A 17421-nucleotide genomic window follows, 5' to 3' on the forward strand; every position below is an offset into this window, starting at 1 on the left:
CTTTTTTTTTTAATCTGCTCACTTTGGTTCTCAATACCGTATTTCTTCAATTGTAAGACTCCATCGATTGTAAGACGCACACTAATTTCAGTACCACCAACAGAAAGAAAAAAACCTAAGACTCTAAGACGCACCCCATTTTTAGAGATGTTTATATGGGAAAAAAAGTGTGTCTTAGAATCGAAGAAATAGGGTATTTGCATCATCCACCCCAACAAAATGCTCAGTTCCTCATTACATCTTCCAGCCTACGGGACAATTATGAACACCAACATAGAGATTTCATTTTCAAATTTTACATCTCCTAAAAAATAACCCAATGAAAAAGAGTGGAAATTCAGTTATTCCTGGCTTGGAGCTTCTGGAGGTCTGCCCCATAACCTGTCCAGTTGATGGACAATCAGGGGTCACCATCAGCTGTGACACTCCTCCACAGCAAAATAATAATAATAAAAAGACGGGGTTTGTGGTTTGCCCCTGGATGGATTTGGGATGGCGGCTGTATCATATAGATGACCTGCCGCCACTCCAGATCCACCCCGGGACAAACCCCCATCAAGATGTACCCCAGCATTCTGTTCTCACAAGTGGCCAACCGCCTATCGAGCAGGAACCCATAAGCAGGACATGAGTGCAACAGCACCCTCCCACCATGTTCCCCAGCAACTGGTGTACATAGGCTTACTGCCTCTGATACTGAAGGTAGCAATTTTGATTTGGATTCCCTTCCTCAACGTGTTGACCCAACATAGAATTTGCCTTTTTCACAGCAGCTGCACACTGAATCAATGTTTCCATCGAGCTATCTGCCGCAATCCCAAGCTCCCTTTCCTGGTCAATCACATCCAGCTCAGACACCGTCAGCATTTATATCTCCATCACAGATGGCAGAAATGATGGGGCAGGGTTGAAATGTGATCATAAGTCCCACTTCTTGCATGCCCATCGATTACTTTTAAAAATGAGAGAGCTCATATCTCAACAGGAGGGCACTGAGAAGATCCCCTTGGAGTTGCACCTCCTCTATCACTATTGCAACCTGCTTGTTCACCTGCCTCTTGCTCTGGCCCAGATAATGGTGGTGGTGAGAAGGAGGAACAGAAGATGCCCCTGGCTACTTGCTCACTGGCTCACTGCCTGACAAGCAAGCAAATAATAGGAATCATGGGAGTAAGGAGGAAGAGAAGGAGGAGCAAAAGCTGCTGATGATAGTGAGAAAGTAGGCTCATGAAGGGAGCCCATTGAGGGTGTCTTGTCCATGTGCTCTCAAAACCCTGGAGCTGGCCCTGAAGAGCCCATCTAAAACTGCCTTTTTGTCTTCCACAAATGCACAACAGTATAAGAGAGACTCAAATGAACCAGCATCCCAGCTCAATTAAATTCCAATCCTGTCCATATAGAGTGAGAGGAACTTGGCTAAGCCCGGAGCTAAAGGAGAGACGGATTTGGTATGCAATTCCAGATTGCTTAATAAAGCCCTGATAGGTATTGCAAAGATGAAACATCAGGAATATCCTTTGGCTTAAGCAAGCAGCCGAACAAGTCATTCCAGCTCACTGAGCAACCAGAACACCCAGATGCTGGTGAAATGCTAATTATTTTATTTTTCAACACCTTTGCAATGAAATCCAAACTCCGATGCTTGTTGGAAGCGAGACAGACAGGAGAGGAACGTGATTTCCAAGTGAGTAAATAGGCTCGGGACAAAAGGGTTGATTAAATCTGAATACTGAAGGTATTAATAATACCTTGATCTTGGATGTCTATAGAATGTCGTATGTGTTCAGATCTGCTGAAAATAATAGACACAGTGGAGTAGGTCCCCTAGAAAGGTAACAAACCCTCATTTAGCTTCATCCCACGTACCTGTTTCCCTTGAATTATTCCCTACAGCTCTAAACTGTTGGCATTGTTGTTGCTAGCTAAATCACACCCTCGGTGGCGGCTCTCCTAAGATCCTTTGCATACCAGGAAAAGGGTCTAAGGGGTGGGGGATTTTAAAAAATCATAAAAAATCAATGGATGACCCAATCTGATTCAAATTTGTTATGCTTAATATCTATTACTGTACCAATTTTGATGTCTTTATCTTAAAAACTTACGCAGATGTAAGCATTTGTTTAATTTGAATGCCTAAATGTATCAAATCCTGCTCCTGCGCCCCTAGTGGCTGCTCGGAAAACGACAAATGATTCGCTCCAAAACTAGCACCAAAATAGGACGGGTCTTTTGGCTTTATAGCACAATTAAAGCAGGATGCATGTGAGCAGTCAAAGCAGATTATAAACCGGAAAACTTCAGAGTACTTCACAGTCAAAGCAGATTATAAGATGGAAAACTTTGGCGCCCTTTGCACGCTATTCGCAGTGATTGCACAGGATAATGCTGGTGTGATAAAGCTCTTACACTTCTCCCCCTCCTTTAAATGAACATTGGCAGTCAGGTTTGTTTGTTCGTTTAATTGTTTGTTCTTAGGTATCAGGAATGGAGAAACAAATGATGGCATGGCAGGGGTAGGGGGAGAAGAGAAATTTGGGCTGTGTGTTTCCCAACCTGAAATACTACAACATGGCCGTCTAAAGAGGGAAGAGGGTAAGACCATCAAGGACCTGTCTAAATGATCAGAAAACCCAAGAGTGGGTGTGCGGTGGTGCGGCATTGATTATACGCCACCTCTACAATCATGCACCCACCCCAAGGCTTTCCACAGAAGCTGCGCAGAAAAATAGTCGGGGACTTGCCCCAACTTTTTTCTCTGGAGTGAGGCGAGGGGGCACAAGACGGCATCAAGACAGTCTTTCACCTCACTCCGGAGTTGCAGCGGAGGTGTGGCCAGCAGTGCCTGGTGGAAGGCAACCTGCAATTGGTCGCCTTCCACCCTGAAGAGGGTGGGGACGGCTCCGGTCCCCAGATGGCCACCCAGAAACTGGTGCCTGGTGGAAGGCAACCTGCAATTGGTTGCCTTCCACCCTGAAGAGGGTGGGGACGGCTCCGGTCCCCAGATGGCCGCCCTTGCTCCTCAGCATCGGGATTACCCGACACCACCTTGGTGGAAGGAAAGCTCAGGGTTTGAGAGGAAGGTTGTGACAACTTGGTGCTGGCAGTGCCAGCGGCGATTCAGTTTGTGAAGACCGTCCCCTGCCCTGCTTTCCCATGCATACCTTTCACTTGGATCTGCCCCTAGCAATGCCCACTTACTTAACCCAAACCAAACCCACCACTGACAAATGAAAGAACAATGCGGTGACCATGGAGCAACTGAAAAAGTCATGGTAAAACAACACTGCGACAAAACCCAGGTTTTTTTGCGGGGTGGGGTGGGGTAAAGCAAATTGGCAACTGCGTCACATCAGCCAGATCTACCCCTTGTGTCAAATCATTATGAATGTGGACTAAAAAGCGGGATATAGCACTATGAAAGTGGTATATGGAATGTGGATATGTGCCCCAACAGTTATCAGTGCACTTCATGCAGCCATCAACAATGCAGTGCCACTGCGCAGCCATGACAGGGTGTAGAGGGCGTATAGTCAGTTGTGGTGCTGGTCTGACTGTGAACAGGAAGGATGACAAACTGCCACCCATATAACATGCACATCCTTTTAAATCCCCCCTAATGTGGTGACAGACAAAGCTTCCATCCACCCTCTTTCCATCAGCTGCTTTGGCAAGAACCAGTGAGAACCAAAGCTGGAAGGGTGGGAAAAACTTTGGGTGCTTCTCCTGCAGTGCCTTATGAGATTAAAAGGTAACACAGTATTCTCTGGGTTGCAGCCTGGCAATCGTTGCAAACACAGGTATGAGTAATTGGAAAGCACTTGTGTCTCAAGTTCTCCGCTGCCCTTAATGCAGGAAGTATGCGTTGTGCTCCAAGCGAATGTTATGTTGTTCCCTATTCCTTGCAGGCGAGTCCATTGGCACCATGGAGGCTGAAAATCGGGAGCAAACAGGGGCGTTTGACAACACCCCTTGGCCTGCTACTTCCCTCCCTGACTGGATGTCCGACTTATCAGACCACCTTTCTATTTCCAGGATCTCCATCCCTGGCACCCATGACTCCATGAGCCTGTTTGGGGGCTCCAAGATCCTCTGCCAGAGCTGGCCGCTTAAGGCTCAGCTCACTGCTGGCATTCGCTTCCTGGATATCCGCTGTAAGCTAGAAGGTGGCCATTTCCTGATCTACCATGTCAATACTTTCCAGGAGGCCACTTTTTCAGATGTCCTGAAAGATACCTTGAGCTTCCTCAAGGAGCACCCACGGGAGACAGTGCTCATGAGGGTCATAGAAGAGCTCCCAATCATTCCCAAGGCAGATTTTGCGCCCCGTTTGAGACGTTATCTGGATGAAGAAGGCCAGGGCCAGGTTTGGGCAAAAGAGGCCATTCCCACTTTAGGCCAGGCCCGGGGGAAGGTTGTCATCTTGGAGGAATTAGAGAATGAGGTGCTGGGAGTGCCATACGAGGAGCTGAGCGTCGGCGATGCTTGGCATGTTCTCTGTCCAGAGTACAAATGGGACCAGGTTAAGGAGCACCTTGGCACGGCAAACACCGGGGACCCAGCTATCTTGCACCTCACCTTTTGCTCTGGTAACGGGCTCTTCACCAACCCGGAAGAACTGGCCAAAGACATCAACCAGCGCTGTTATCAATATTTGAAGGCTCAGGCCAGGCCAGCAGTGCGCTGGGGTGTGGTGATCATGGATTTTCCTGGCATGGGACTGATCCGGATCATTGTGGGAAGTAACTTTGAAGCAGGGAGTGGCTGCACATCCACTGAGAGTTTGTGATTCTGGTAGGACTATGAATCCATTCTGGCGTTCAGTCAGAACCAGCCAGAATTCTAAAGGAGCTATCCAAGGTGATGAGGCTAGTTGGGGGTTAAGGTTCAGCACCTAGGACAACACCGTTAGAGTTCTGGCTGGTTCTGATTGAAAGCCAGAATGGATTCACAGCCACATTGAAATTGGAGCCACCAGCTTCCACAGGAGGACCCTCTCCATAATCACAGCTAAGTGGTGTGTGTGTGTGTGTGTGTGATTAGCCAATAATATCCAGAGTCACCATGATTCATAGAATCATAAAGATGGAAAGGACCTCAAAGATCATCTGGCCAACACAGAAAATCCACTGCTACAGCATATCTGATAGGTGGCCACCCAGTCACTGCTTAAAAACTCAAATAAAGCAGTCCACCACCTTAAGAGGCTGTCTGTTCAACTGCTTATTTATTTGTTACATTTATATCCCACCTGTCCTCCAAGGAGGCGAAGACGCCATACGCGATTCTACTCTTCCACCTCCGTTTTATCCTCTTCTCTATACAAGGCTGTTAATTGACTGTTAATCTGCCACATCTTTCAGTTTTGTCACAGAACTGAGATCTGAGCACTACACAAAGAGTGTTTCCTTTCTTGCTTGTCTGCTACATATCCTCTAGGTGGCACTGTAGTATAGTAGAATAGTGCAGCTACACAATGGTTGTGCAATGGAACATATAGAAAAGGAAAGAAAGAAACACCTGGGGGGAATACATGTAAATGAGCCAATCTTAATCCCGCAAAGAAGACTTGGTAAAGTGGTGGGTCAAAAGCCCCATGTAGAAAAGCTGAGAGAGAGAGAGAGAGAGAGAGAGAGAGAGAGAGAGAGAGAGAGAGAGAGAGAGAGAGAGAGGCCCAAGATCACCCAATGAACTTAATGTCTGAGAGGGGATTTCAACCTGCTATTTCAACACACCTCTACCAACCCTTTACAAAGCAAGACATTTTTCTTCCTGCATGACTCATTCTTTTTTCAGCAGTATGCTAAAGTTCCTTTGGGACTTCTGGAAGGGAAAAATAAAAGCAGCTTTGAGATCTTCTCCATGTGGACCAACCAACCCCCCCTTTAAATAACTCACAGATCAGTGTGTGCCATCTCTGCTGGAATCATCAACACCTCCTTCTATTTATGAGTGTCCAGATTTTAGGAAAGGGACAATCTTTCCTCCTGTTATTACCTCCAGACTTACATCTTCTTCTAGAACCATGTTGATCTTGATAAGAGAGATTTGTAGTGTCTGATTCTTGATATATCAGAAAAAAATAGTGAGAAAGTAAATCAGACTCCTAGCAGGTAAGAAATTACAGCGTTTTCAGTTTTTAATAATATTTCCAGAGCAGAAGAAAATATTTCTTTTTCTCCTGCAGGAGTTGAGATGTTGTACTTTGCAGGCTGTGAACATTTTTACACAATAGGGCTCAGTTCCTCCTGAGCCTCTCTCATATTAATCTCTGATCATTGTCTATTTTGGAAGGGAACACAGAGGAGAGGTGTCTGGAGTGCAAATGTAAGGTTTTACATTTGCACGGCAGATCTGATCGAAGCAAGATCTACTATCAGCCAAATCGGTGATGTGCCTTGCGAGATAACTAAGGCTTTATGTACATAGCCAAATACCAGTGGTGGAAAGAGAGTGACACCTATAATTCCCCCCATCACTAGTGATAAATAATATATATACTTCCAGAGGTGCAAAAATCTGTTTGTATACCACCTGCAAAAACCAGACAATCGCTTTTAGTTTAATGTCCCCCGACACACAAAATGTGCAGGTATTACGCAGCCGTTCCAAACATCCTTTCTCAAATAAATGTGCTTATTGCTCAGTTATTGCTGAAGATCTAGATGAGTTGTTTTTCCATCATCATCATCATCATCATTTTTATGCCACCCAATAGCTGAAGCTCTCTGGGCGATTTACAACAATTCATAAAATAATTAAATACAATATAAAAATACAGCGTGAAAATTTACAGATACAAAATTTAAAACAATTTAGGCAGTAAAAAACATTTTCAATAAAACACTAGACCTGTTTAGAGATGACTGGCATAAATGCCCTCTCACATGCCATTAAACGCCTGGGAGGAGTGGGCAGTCTTAACCTAGTGCTGAAAATATGACAGTGTTGGTGCCAAGCAGGCTCATTCCATAATCGGGGGGGGGGGGGCACCACTGAGAAGGCTCTCTCTCTTGTTGCCCCCCTCCGAGCCTCCCTTGGAGTCCCCCCAGATGTTGATCACGGTGTCCAGGTATGTTCAAGTCGGGAGAGGTGTTCCTTCCAGTATTGCGGTCCCGAGCCATATAAGTCTTTATAGGTAAAAAACAGCACCTTGAATTCAGCTTGAAAGCATACAGGCAGCCAATGCAAGTGGGCCGGAATAGGGTTTATGTGCTCAGACCTTCTGTGCTGCTCAGACCTTCTCAGTTATTAATCTCTTATTAATAACATCGACAGGGATGACTGGCCCCTTCCAGCTCACTATCGTCTGCAACATGGCACCCACTCTACAGTATTTCATACAGGGTTTTTCCCCCAGCCCTCCCTGGACATGGCAGGGATTAAACTTGGGCCCTTTTTCATACAAAGCGTGTGCTCTGGCAAGGAATTTAAAATAGTAATGTATGGGGAGGGGAGGGCAGAATGGTGCTGTCCATGGAAATGGTGGGCAGCTGAGTCTTTTCTGGCAGCTGATCTAGGGGGAAAGGAACGTGACACTGCAGGCACTGGGGCCTGAAACATTCCCCCCCCTCATGACACAAGCAGTGACTACAGCCTTCTTGAGAACCATGGTGCTGTTCCATCTGGGTTCTCTAAATGTGAATAGGATTGTGCCCTTAAGAGAAAAACAGGCTTGACCAGGTCTTGTCTGGAGACATACCTGAGGGTGAACCAAACATAGCAGTGATTCCCCCTTCCTTCTTCCAGCTGCCCAATGGGTTAATGCAGAGTTCTGTGTAAACAGAGAGAACAAAGCAAGCAGCCTGAAGCTTTGAGGCAGACTGAGCTCAGACTATGAGTTCCATCAGATGAGCATTTCATTGTACACTCGTTCCTGAGCACTCACAAATTTTCTTGGGTTCCTCTCATGATGTCATCTGCCTCCCCTGCACCTCCCGTCCCTTCTAGCCTTCTTAGTGCAACAAAAAACCCACCCAGTAAGCCCAACTGATTTTTAAAGTCATATGAACTTTTGACTTATACCAACTGTATGTATTCCTTTTAAGGGAACTAGGTGAAGGGTCCAGGGTTAAGAACAGGTGAGGTTGTGGTTGGAAAAATCCCCCCGTACATAAGAACAGAGAAGTAAAGTAGAGAAGCTGACCACATGAAAAGCAGCGGTAAGGTTCATCTTTGACCTCAGAAAGGATTCTGGGAAGAGGATGATCTAAATGAATGACATGGACCAAAAGATTTAGCCATTTCAGAATAAATTAATATGTATTAGGAAGGAGGTCTTTGTCTTTGAGAAGGGTATTTAAGTTTGGATACACAAGACAAAGATGTCTTCCCTTTCCCTCAGGCAAGGTTTGGTCTTGCCTGGGAGAGACAAGAGTGTGAAAAGAAGCTCCTTCACAGAGTCTGTGTTTGTCTATGTTTGTCTTGTTCTCCTAAAACCTGCTAGACTTGTCAGTATGTTCTTTTAATTTGCTTTGCTGAATGGAGGTTTGTGTGTTTGACTTTAACCTTTTAAACTTGTTTTAATACATGTTTTAAAGTTATAACAGTTTCATTGTCTGAGTAAAGTCAATCATTCTGGATGCCTATCTCCGCATCTTCTTTACACCTACTATAGTGAAGAATTTGAGGAGTACTGTTGCAAGGTATTGCAGGAACTTACACTTCCAAGCTGCTTTGTCCGTACCTCTTAAAATTAAAAAGAACACCAGAATTCCTCCTACACACTATACAGCCCCATTGGATGGCTTCAGGGTCAAGTATTACGAAAGAGGAAGAAAATCTTTTTTCCTATCCACTTTCTCTACACCTTTTATATACTTCTATCACAGGGGTGTTGAACGTCTTTCAGCCCAAGAGCTGAATAAAATTTCAGAGAAACTCTTAGGCGCTGGAAGATGGAGCTGAAAGCAAAGGAAGGGGGAAGCAAAAGGCGGGGGGGGGGGGAAACCAGAAATATAAATAATGCCAGCATATTGAAGCTTAAAGCTCTTACTGCTAAGCCTTTAATTGAGGCATTTCAGCCTTTTGAATGGGGGAAAAGCTGCACAAAAGACAGGAAACCACTGAATGATTGGTGGTTGGGGAAGAGGTGGGTGGGGCCAGGAAAGGGACATGGCCATCTGTGGTTGAGGTTCCCCACACTGTCAGGGAAGTTCTCCAGTCCAGTAGGAAGGAAGTGAAGTCCAGGCAAGTCCCAATACGAAGGCTTTTATTCAGACTACACGTGTAGGAGACACGTTGCCTCCAGCAAGCTGAAGGACAGACTCTCTGACTTCACAGCAAACCTTTATACATTCATCAGTTGTTTTGGATGAACTCATATTTTCCCCCTCCCTCCCTCCCCTGATTGATTACAAGCCCCATCAATGTTCCAAAACAAAACTATTTCTACATAAAAGATGCCCATATTATTGTAGCTATAACAAGTGCAAATATTACTTTTTGTTCTTGATAAGCGCCTCCAAGCACAATAGCCGTGGAAAGTCCCAGAGCCTGCTCTGATTATTCCCAAATTGCCTAGTCAGGGGTCCTAAGGGGTTTAAACAAAGGAAGGATGTGTTCTTCCTGTACTGCTGACATGCAGCTAGGTCAAAAATACAAGGTTTCCTGATATGGACAAGTTGCTGGGAGGGGGCTAGGAGTCAGTGTGTGGGTGAAGGTCTAGGGCAGAATTTTGGATTGCCAGTGTCTGGCTTCCCAGATTTCATGGATCCAGGGAAGTAGGGACAGTAGGGACAGTAGGGAGTCTGGGGGTGCTTGTGTACTTTTGCATGAGAGACAGAGACCTAGGAAAGACGATTTCCTTGTCAACCCCTACTCTATCATCTGCCCCCTTTGCTCATCTATTTCCTAAGCTAAAAAGCCCCAACTGTAACAAATTTTCCTCATAAGGGGAATTGCTCCAGACCCTTCATCATTTTGGCTGCCCTTTTCGTCACCTCTTCCAGCTCTACCATATCCATTTTGAAGTACTGTTCACAGTATTACAAGTAGGGTTGCACCATAGATTTTCATAAAGGCACCAGAAGTGTTTTTTTTTTCATTCCTTTCCTTTGCTTGCTGCATTCTGTGATCATTTGTCCTGTCTATTTTATCCTTATTATTTTCCCCATACAGATTTAAACACACACAGAAACAAGCAGTACTATCTGACTGCGAAAAGCAGAATGGAGACAGGACAAGGACAGAACAAGAGTATCGAAATTGTTTTTGTTTTCCTGGGATTCAGCACCAATGGAACTTCACAGATATTTTTTTTTCTGTATTCCTTCTAATTCTTCTGATCACCCTATCAGGACACTTGGCCATTGTGTTCGTAACCTTAGCTGATGCCGCCCTCCACACCCCTATGCAACCTGTCTTTCTTTGAGATCTGCTACACTCTCATTATTATTATTATTATTATTATTATTATTATTATTAATAATTTATTTATATAGCACCATCAATGTACATGGTGCTGTACAGAGTAAAACAGTAAATAGCAAGACCCTGCCGTATAGGCTTACAATCTAATAAAATCATAGTAAAACAATAAGGAGGGGAAGAGAATGCAAACAGGTACAGGGTAGGGTAAGCAGGCACAGGGTAGGGTAAAACTAACAGTAGAAAGTCTGCACAACATCAAGTTTTAAAAGCTTTAGGAAAAAGAAAAGTTTTTAGCTGAACTTTAAAAGCTGCGATTGAACTTGTAGTTCTCAAATGTTCTGGAAGAGCGTTCCAGGCGTAAGGGGCAGCAGACGAAAATGGACGAAGCCGAGCAAGGGAAGTAGAGACCCTTGGGCAGGCGAGAAACATGGCATCAGAGGAGCGAAGAGCACGAGCGGGGCAATAGTGTGAGATGAATTTATTGCCTTTGGGGGTGTTGAGTGCTTTTGCCTTTATTGTATTTATTGTATTTATTGCCTTTATTGTATTTATTGCCTTTATTGTATTTATTGCCTTTATTGTATTTATTGCCTTTATTGTATTGCCTTTATTGCCTTTGGGGGTGTTGAGTGCTTTTTGTTAGTGGTGATGTTGATTTGAATTGAATTGAATTGAATTTAGGGCTCTCCGGAACTAAATCTCAACACCCATCCACCTATGTTTTCCATAGTTCTATATATGCCGATGGTGGTGTTCTCCTATATTCACATAGTCAATGAATTTCCTCCATACCCCCTCAAATTTATCTTCATTTTGTTATCCTCGGACTTTCCTCATTTTTTGCGTCAGCTTTTCTAGAAGGACAATCTGCTGGTTATGAACTATATAAACCCCTATGTGGTTTAGAACCAGGCTACCGGAAAGATCGCCTTCTCCCATATGAGCCTATATCCGGTTCTTAAGATTTTCTGGAGAGGTTCTTCTTTTGAGACCATCACCTTCAGACATGTGTTTGGTGACAACATGAAAGAGGGCCTTCTTGTTGGCTGCTCCCTGACTATGGCGCTCCCTGCCTAGGAAGGCTAGGTTTGCTTCCTCTTTGTTACCCTTTTGCCGAAAGGCCAAGACTTTATTGCTGTGTAAGTGGGTCTGTTGCCATGTTGAGTGGGTTTGTTGCTGTGTAAGCAGCTGGAGGCTTTTTTTTCTCTCTGTTATTGTTGTGTTTTAATTGTGTTGAACGTATTTGTTTAATTTCCCCCTCTCAAGTTTTGTTAGTGATCGTAAGATGCCTTGAGTGTCATTTTGGGTAGAAAGGTAGGCTATTCTTTATTTTATATCCCTCTTATCCTTCTTATGCAGATTGATGCATACATTAGCAACACTGGTGGACTGTGGGATGTAGAATGGAGACACATAGGCCATAGCTAGACCTAAGGTTTATCCCTGGCTCGTCCAGGGGTCAAACCTGTTCATCTAGGTGACACACAGGGGATCCAGTGCTCAAGCAGGGGCGAACCCCGGATGATCCCAGGATAAACCTTAGGTCTAGCTGTGGCCATAGACAGAACAAAAGCATGGATGCTGATTTTGTTATCCTGGGATTCCACACCAATGAAATTTTGCAGATTATATGTTTTGCCTTTTTCCTTCTCATGCACCTCATCACCCTATTGGGACACTTGGCCATTGTGTTCATCACATTAGTTGACCCTGCCCTCCACATCCCCATGTATTTCTTTCTATGCAACCTGTCTTTCATTGAAGTCTGCTATACTCTGGTCATTGTGCGCCAAATGCTGGTCAACTTCTTGGCCAAGAGCAGAAGAGTCTCCTTGACTGCATGCGCCACACAGATGTATTTCTTCATTGCCGTTGGAGGTGATGAGTGCTTTCTGTTAGCTGTGATGGCCTATGACAGGTATGTGGCCATCTGCAACCCATTGCGCTACACTCTCATCATGAGCAGGAACCTCTGTATGCAATTTTTGGCAGTAGCCTACGTCAGTGCGTTCACAATCTCACTGGGACTCACATCTTTGATTTTCAGTCTTCCCTTCTGTGGTTCCCACAACATCAACCACTTCTTCTGTGATATCCCACCTGTACTCTTCCTGGCGTGTAGCGACACACATACCAATGAGGTGGCTGTGTTCCTTGTCTGCGCCATGATCTTGCTTGTGCCACTCCTGCTCATTCTGGTTTCCTATGTATTCATTGCCAATTCCATCTTCAGGATCAAGAGCTTTGAAGGCCGGAAAAAGGCCTTCTCAACCTGCGTTGCTCACCTGGTCGTGGCCATGCTCCACTATGGCTGCGCCATCTTCATCTACATCCGTCCGAAGGCCAGCTACTCCCTGGATCAGGACAAGGTGGTCTCTTTGATCTACACCAACATCACGCCCATGCTTTACCCCATAATTTACAGCCTCAGGAACAAGGAAGTCAAGGGAGCACTCAGGAGAGTATGGGAAAGGAAATTTGTTTCTATGGAAACATAGCTGTATTATAGCCAAAGCCTAGTGTTTTAAATATGACTGGGTTTCCAATTGACCCTGCCCTCCCTTTTTTGGCTAGTTGCCAAAAAAAAGTAGCATGGGTCTTTTCCACCTTCCCACACATCTCAGCCCTTTAAAAAAGTTGAATAGGCAATGTTTGCAGTAGGATTTCTAGAAAGACCCATGACAAATCACTGGACTCCATTCCTAAACCCATCAAAACTGTTGGGCTCTGCTTACTAGTGGGCTTTACCCCTGGGTACCAGAACATTGGTTTTTAAGAGATTACAACTTTACACTAAATGTGATATAGATCTTTGTGTTTTTTGAAGGAAGGTTAATTTATTTATCTTTGTCCCAGGTGTTCTGTCTGCTGAGATGCCTGATGGAAAATTGGTTGGAGATGTTTCCTGAAATTAAGAGTTTACCCAATATTTTGCAACCCATCGACCTCTATGAAATGTCAGTGAAAATCCCATTTTCACTTGCATCATTTGGATGAGGGTTTTCAAATATAAGCCTTTTTAACAGACTTCTAAATAGGGGACTTTTCAAAATCTAGAATGTTTAGAATTAAAATTTAGAAAATTATTCCAAAAATATCAAACCGAAGTTCAAGGTTTTTGGTAGCATCAGGATCAAACAACAAGTGTAAAGGCTACCTAAAATGTTTTGCTTTAGGTGAACATTTTACAACACACTGATACTGGGCCAATCTACACCAAGCAAGATATAACACTTTAAAAACGGTATGAAAACGGTATATGTAATGTGTCCTGGGCCTGAACAGTTGTCATAACCATAAACCGTTATAAGCTGTAGTGTAGATCCTGCCCCTGACATCCAAATTTCCAAACATAAAATAAATTCCAAAAGCTATACACTGCCCCATTTTGCACATAATGACTACTCTTTGCTGGTTTAAAGCATGAGTGACTGTGACCCCGTGGAAGTGAACATACTGTATATGTTGGTTCTTGTCCTTTTGTCCACTTCTGCTTTTGGAAACAATCCAGGAATACCCCATTCCTGGGTTATTCACCATGATATTACACCTGGCACTCTGTGTTGTTGAGGAAGAAACAACCCAGAGTTTTAACCATGGTTTGTTGTTGGGTTAAAACTCTGGGTTGTTTCTCCCTCAACAACCCAGAGTTCTGGGTTGGATGTCACTACAATTAACCTAGGAATGGGATGTTCCTGCATAATTTTGCAAATTGGAAACAGGCAAGCGGTCAGGAACAACAGGCTCACTTGCTCCCACCTGGTCATAACTAACCCATGGTAAACAACTCTTGGGAATCATGTCATGGAAACAGGGTCATTGTGAAGGATCATGGTTAAATTTGTGGTACTTGTAGTAACTGCAGAGGACATGACTTGTTCTCCAGGAAGCAGAATCAAGAACAACCATGGAATATCACCACATGTTCCTTCAAACACATGTTAACACTATGGAAATAAGGCTCGTTGTTGTGCATTGGATCTTTGCTTATTTGAACAAAGTCTTAGAAACAGCACATGTACCTAAAGGACCTCCTGCTCCCACATAAACCTGATTGTCTATTACAATCATTAACCCCTGAGACACTTCTCTAGTTATCTCCAACCAATACAGGCTGGACAGGAGATGACTGTGGAAAGAGCCTTTCCTGTGGTGGCCCTCATACTTTGCTCTTTGTTCCTTCACACCTGTGCTCTTTGCTGAGTCTTGGGGCCAGGCTAAAACCCTTTTTGTTTAATCAGGCTTTTATTGTTTAAAGGTGTAATCCTATGCACCTTTCAGAAAGAAAAACATCCTTCAGCTCTCAGCATTCCTCAGCCAGCAAGTTGTAGAACCATTTTCTGTCTAAAAATGCATAGGATGGCATTCTAATTGATTTACAATACTGTAGGAAATTTTTGAAATTGTTATAACATGGGTATACTTTGAAATAAAAGGAAAACAGGATTTTCACGAGAGAGGTGAGATTAATTGAATGTTTACTTATTACTCATCTCTCCCAACAACATATTAGGTATTTGATATATATATATTTAAAATAAAGAAGTTTCAACAATTTGAGTACCCTTAATTTTCTTGCTTTTCTGAACCCTCATTTCCATAAGGGTTACTTACATCTATGTAGATTACCAATTTGGTGAGATTATTGTTATATTGACACCCCAATTTTAAACACATTGCTTGGAGGAAAGTTCTGTAGATTGAAGTGGAACTTAAGAACACAAACTTTGAATATCACTTAGGAGCTAAATCCTTTACAAACCCCTAAGCTGAAAAGCTACATACAATGGGGTGCATGAGAGATATAGGAAAGTGTTGTGTTATGTAAAGACAGATATAGGGCTGTATCTAACAGATTGAAGCCAATGTTAGTTTAATTTAAGTCTTATTCATTTTAATGTGTTGACTCTACATAGGACTAACATTGGATACAACCCACTGTGGCCACGTTCAGTTGATCACATTTCAGCTTAATAAATCAAAGTATTTATTTTTTTATTTTTTTATTTTATTACATTTATATACCGCCCCCCCCAGCCGAAGCTCTCTGGGCGGTTTACAAGTATGAATGAACCTTGCACCCATGGATGCATGCAGCTCTCCTTCCTACTTTCTTGAAGTTCCACAATTAATGCTGGGTGTCTCCGATCAACTATAGTTTTCCATTTCACCCAAACTGGGAAATTGTGCTTACCAGATTTGGAAGAAACCAGGATCTTAAACCATGGCTTTATGTTGGTTTAAGATCCAGGTTTCTTCTGATGGTGGTAACCATAGTTTTCTGATTTTGGTGAGACAGGAAACTATGGTTAATTGAAGACTTCCTGGCTTATTGCAGCTTGCCAAGAAGGGAGGAAGGAAGGGGCTGTATGCCTGGGCAACAGGCTCATTTGTATCTCAGCTTATTAAACTGAGGGCCTTGCTAGACCTGCCGGATAAGCCGGCAGGGAGGAGGGGCAACGGCGCGCTAGACGTAGCGCGCGCCGTCGCCGGCTTTTACACTCACGACGTGACGGGGCAACGGGAAGCCCCGTAGCGTCGGCCATTTTTTTTTGTTAAAGGAGCCATGTGCGCAGGAGCCCCACCGGAGAAGGTAAGTGTTTTTTTTACAAAAATAAAGCCCCCCCGCTCTCCCTGCCCCTGATTCCCCCCTGCCTGCTCGCTCGTCCTCCCCCCATCCGCCATCCCCGATCCCGTCCCCGATCTTCTTCCCCCCCCTTGCCAGGCCCGATCCCCGTCTTTCCCCCCCTTGCCATCGCCGATCCCCATCTTCCCCCCCCTTGCCATCGCCGATGTCCGGCTTCCCCCCCCCCTCCTGGTGGGTCCGGCCTTCCCCCTGCCCCTCTCTCCCCCCCCAGCCCGATGGGCACAGCGCTCGTATGAGTGCTGTGCCCAGTCCGTGGCTTTTCCCGGCTACTCGTGAGTAAGCTACAAAAAGCCACGGACCCTGCTAGACGTCCGGCCTGAGGCCGGAGCTGCGGAAAAGCCAGGCCATAAGCGAATTCACTTATGCCGGCTTAAGGCAGGCTTCAGCGCGGCCTGACCCCAGATTCCCCTGTGCGTCATCTGGAGGGAAACCGGGCCTCACACCGCGCTAACACCTGGTCTAGCAAGGCCCTATGATATGATGACATCTGAAAGTAGCCAATATTGGAAGAGATGTCAGTGGGTTCATTGTGAGCCCAGGTTCTTCCCAGGTTTACACTTTGCATGACAGAGATACTGTGACTAGGCCTGTTCCTCTTAGATTGGGGAAAGGAGTTTCAGGTGATCAGTTGGAATCAGATTCTGAGCAGAAGAGACAGCACCGGAAACGTACTAGCTCACAAGGAAAGTAGGGGAGGTGACTCTCACGGGCTCTTCGCCAGTTGGGAATGAACCTTTGCCAGACCTTATCACTGAAAACATTAACAATACACAAGTCTGTGGGAAATCAGTATTCTTCTGAGGGGGAGGGCACTTGGGGGCTAGGTGATCCTAGAGTCTGCTGCAGACTCAAAGGGGCAGAGCTAAAGAAAGGTGAGAGAAGTTCGGCCCGGCTAACTTCTCACCAAAGGCTTCTTCAAAACCAGCCTCCTTCAAGTTAAAGCATTCTGTGAAAAGGCTTTCCCTTTTTCCTGAAAGGACAATTGCCTTGCTTAGTTTGCACAGTTTTACCTAGGGGAAAGATCCTAGAGGTTAGACTCTCTTCAGGTGGGAAGAGATGTTTATTGCCTGAATAAAGCTTTGTGGTTTACATGGCAGAGCTCTTCATTGTCTTCCAATAAGGTGGGAGGTTTTGGGAAACACTGCAGGTACATTACATCAAGTAGCAACAATGTGCATCCCCCCCCCCCTAATGATTCTGTATCATACTCTAGGATAGACATGGTTTTGTTCTCTGCAATTTGTTTAAACTGACAGAGGGGAGGAGCTAAGATTGTAGGTTCACTATATGCTGATCATAATCTCCCCCCAAGGAACAAAAAATGCTGGGTCCTCTCTGTCTACCTCACTAGCCCCAATGCTGCAAATAGACTGCCTAACCTAAGCTTTTAAAAAATGCTACACATG

The 17421-nt window shown here is 44.6% G+C and overlaps 2 protein-coding genes across 2 annotated transcripts; both read left to right on the top strand.

Annotated features, from left to right (window-relative positions):
• Positions 1-1367: 1367 nt before the first annotated feature.
• LOC134396543 (1-phosphatidylinositol phosphodiesterase-like) lies at positions 1368-5029 on the top strand. The gene is made up of 2 exons (XM_063123058.1): positions 1368-1684; positions 4033-5029. Exon 2 carries the CDS (start codon positions 4061-4063, stop codon positions 4784-4786), a length of 726 nt encoding a protein of 241 aa, XP_062979128.1. The 5' UTR covers positions 1368-1684; positions 4033-4060; the 3' UTR covers positions 4787-5029.
• Positions 5030-7049: 2020 nt separating this feature from the next.
• LOC134393913 (olfactory receptor 10Q1-like) lies at positions 7050-12866 on the top strand. Its single transcript, XM_063118940.1, has 2 exons — positions 7050-7069; positions 11930-12866. Exons 1-2 carry the CDS (start codon positions 7050-7052, stop codon positions 12864-12866), a joined length of 957 nt encoding a protein of 318 aa, XP_062975010.1.
• Positions 12867-17421: the final 4555 nt, after the last annotated feature.

The sequence above is a fragment of the Elgaria multicarinata genome, chromosome 3 (assembly GCF_023053635.1).
Source record: "Elgaria multicarinata webbii isolate HBS135686 ecotype San Diego chromosome 3, rElgMul1.1.pri, whole genome shotgun sequence".
Taxonomy (NCBI): domain Eukaryota; kingdom Metazoa; phylum Chordata; class Lepidosauria; order Squamata; family Anguidae; genus Elgaria; species Elgaria multicarinata.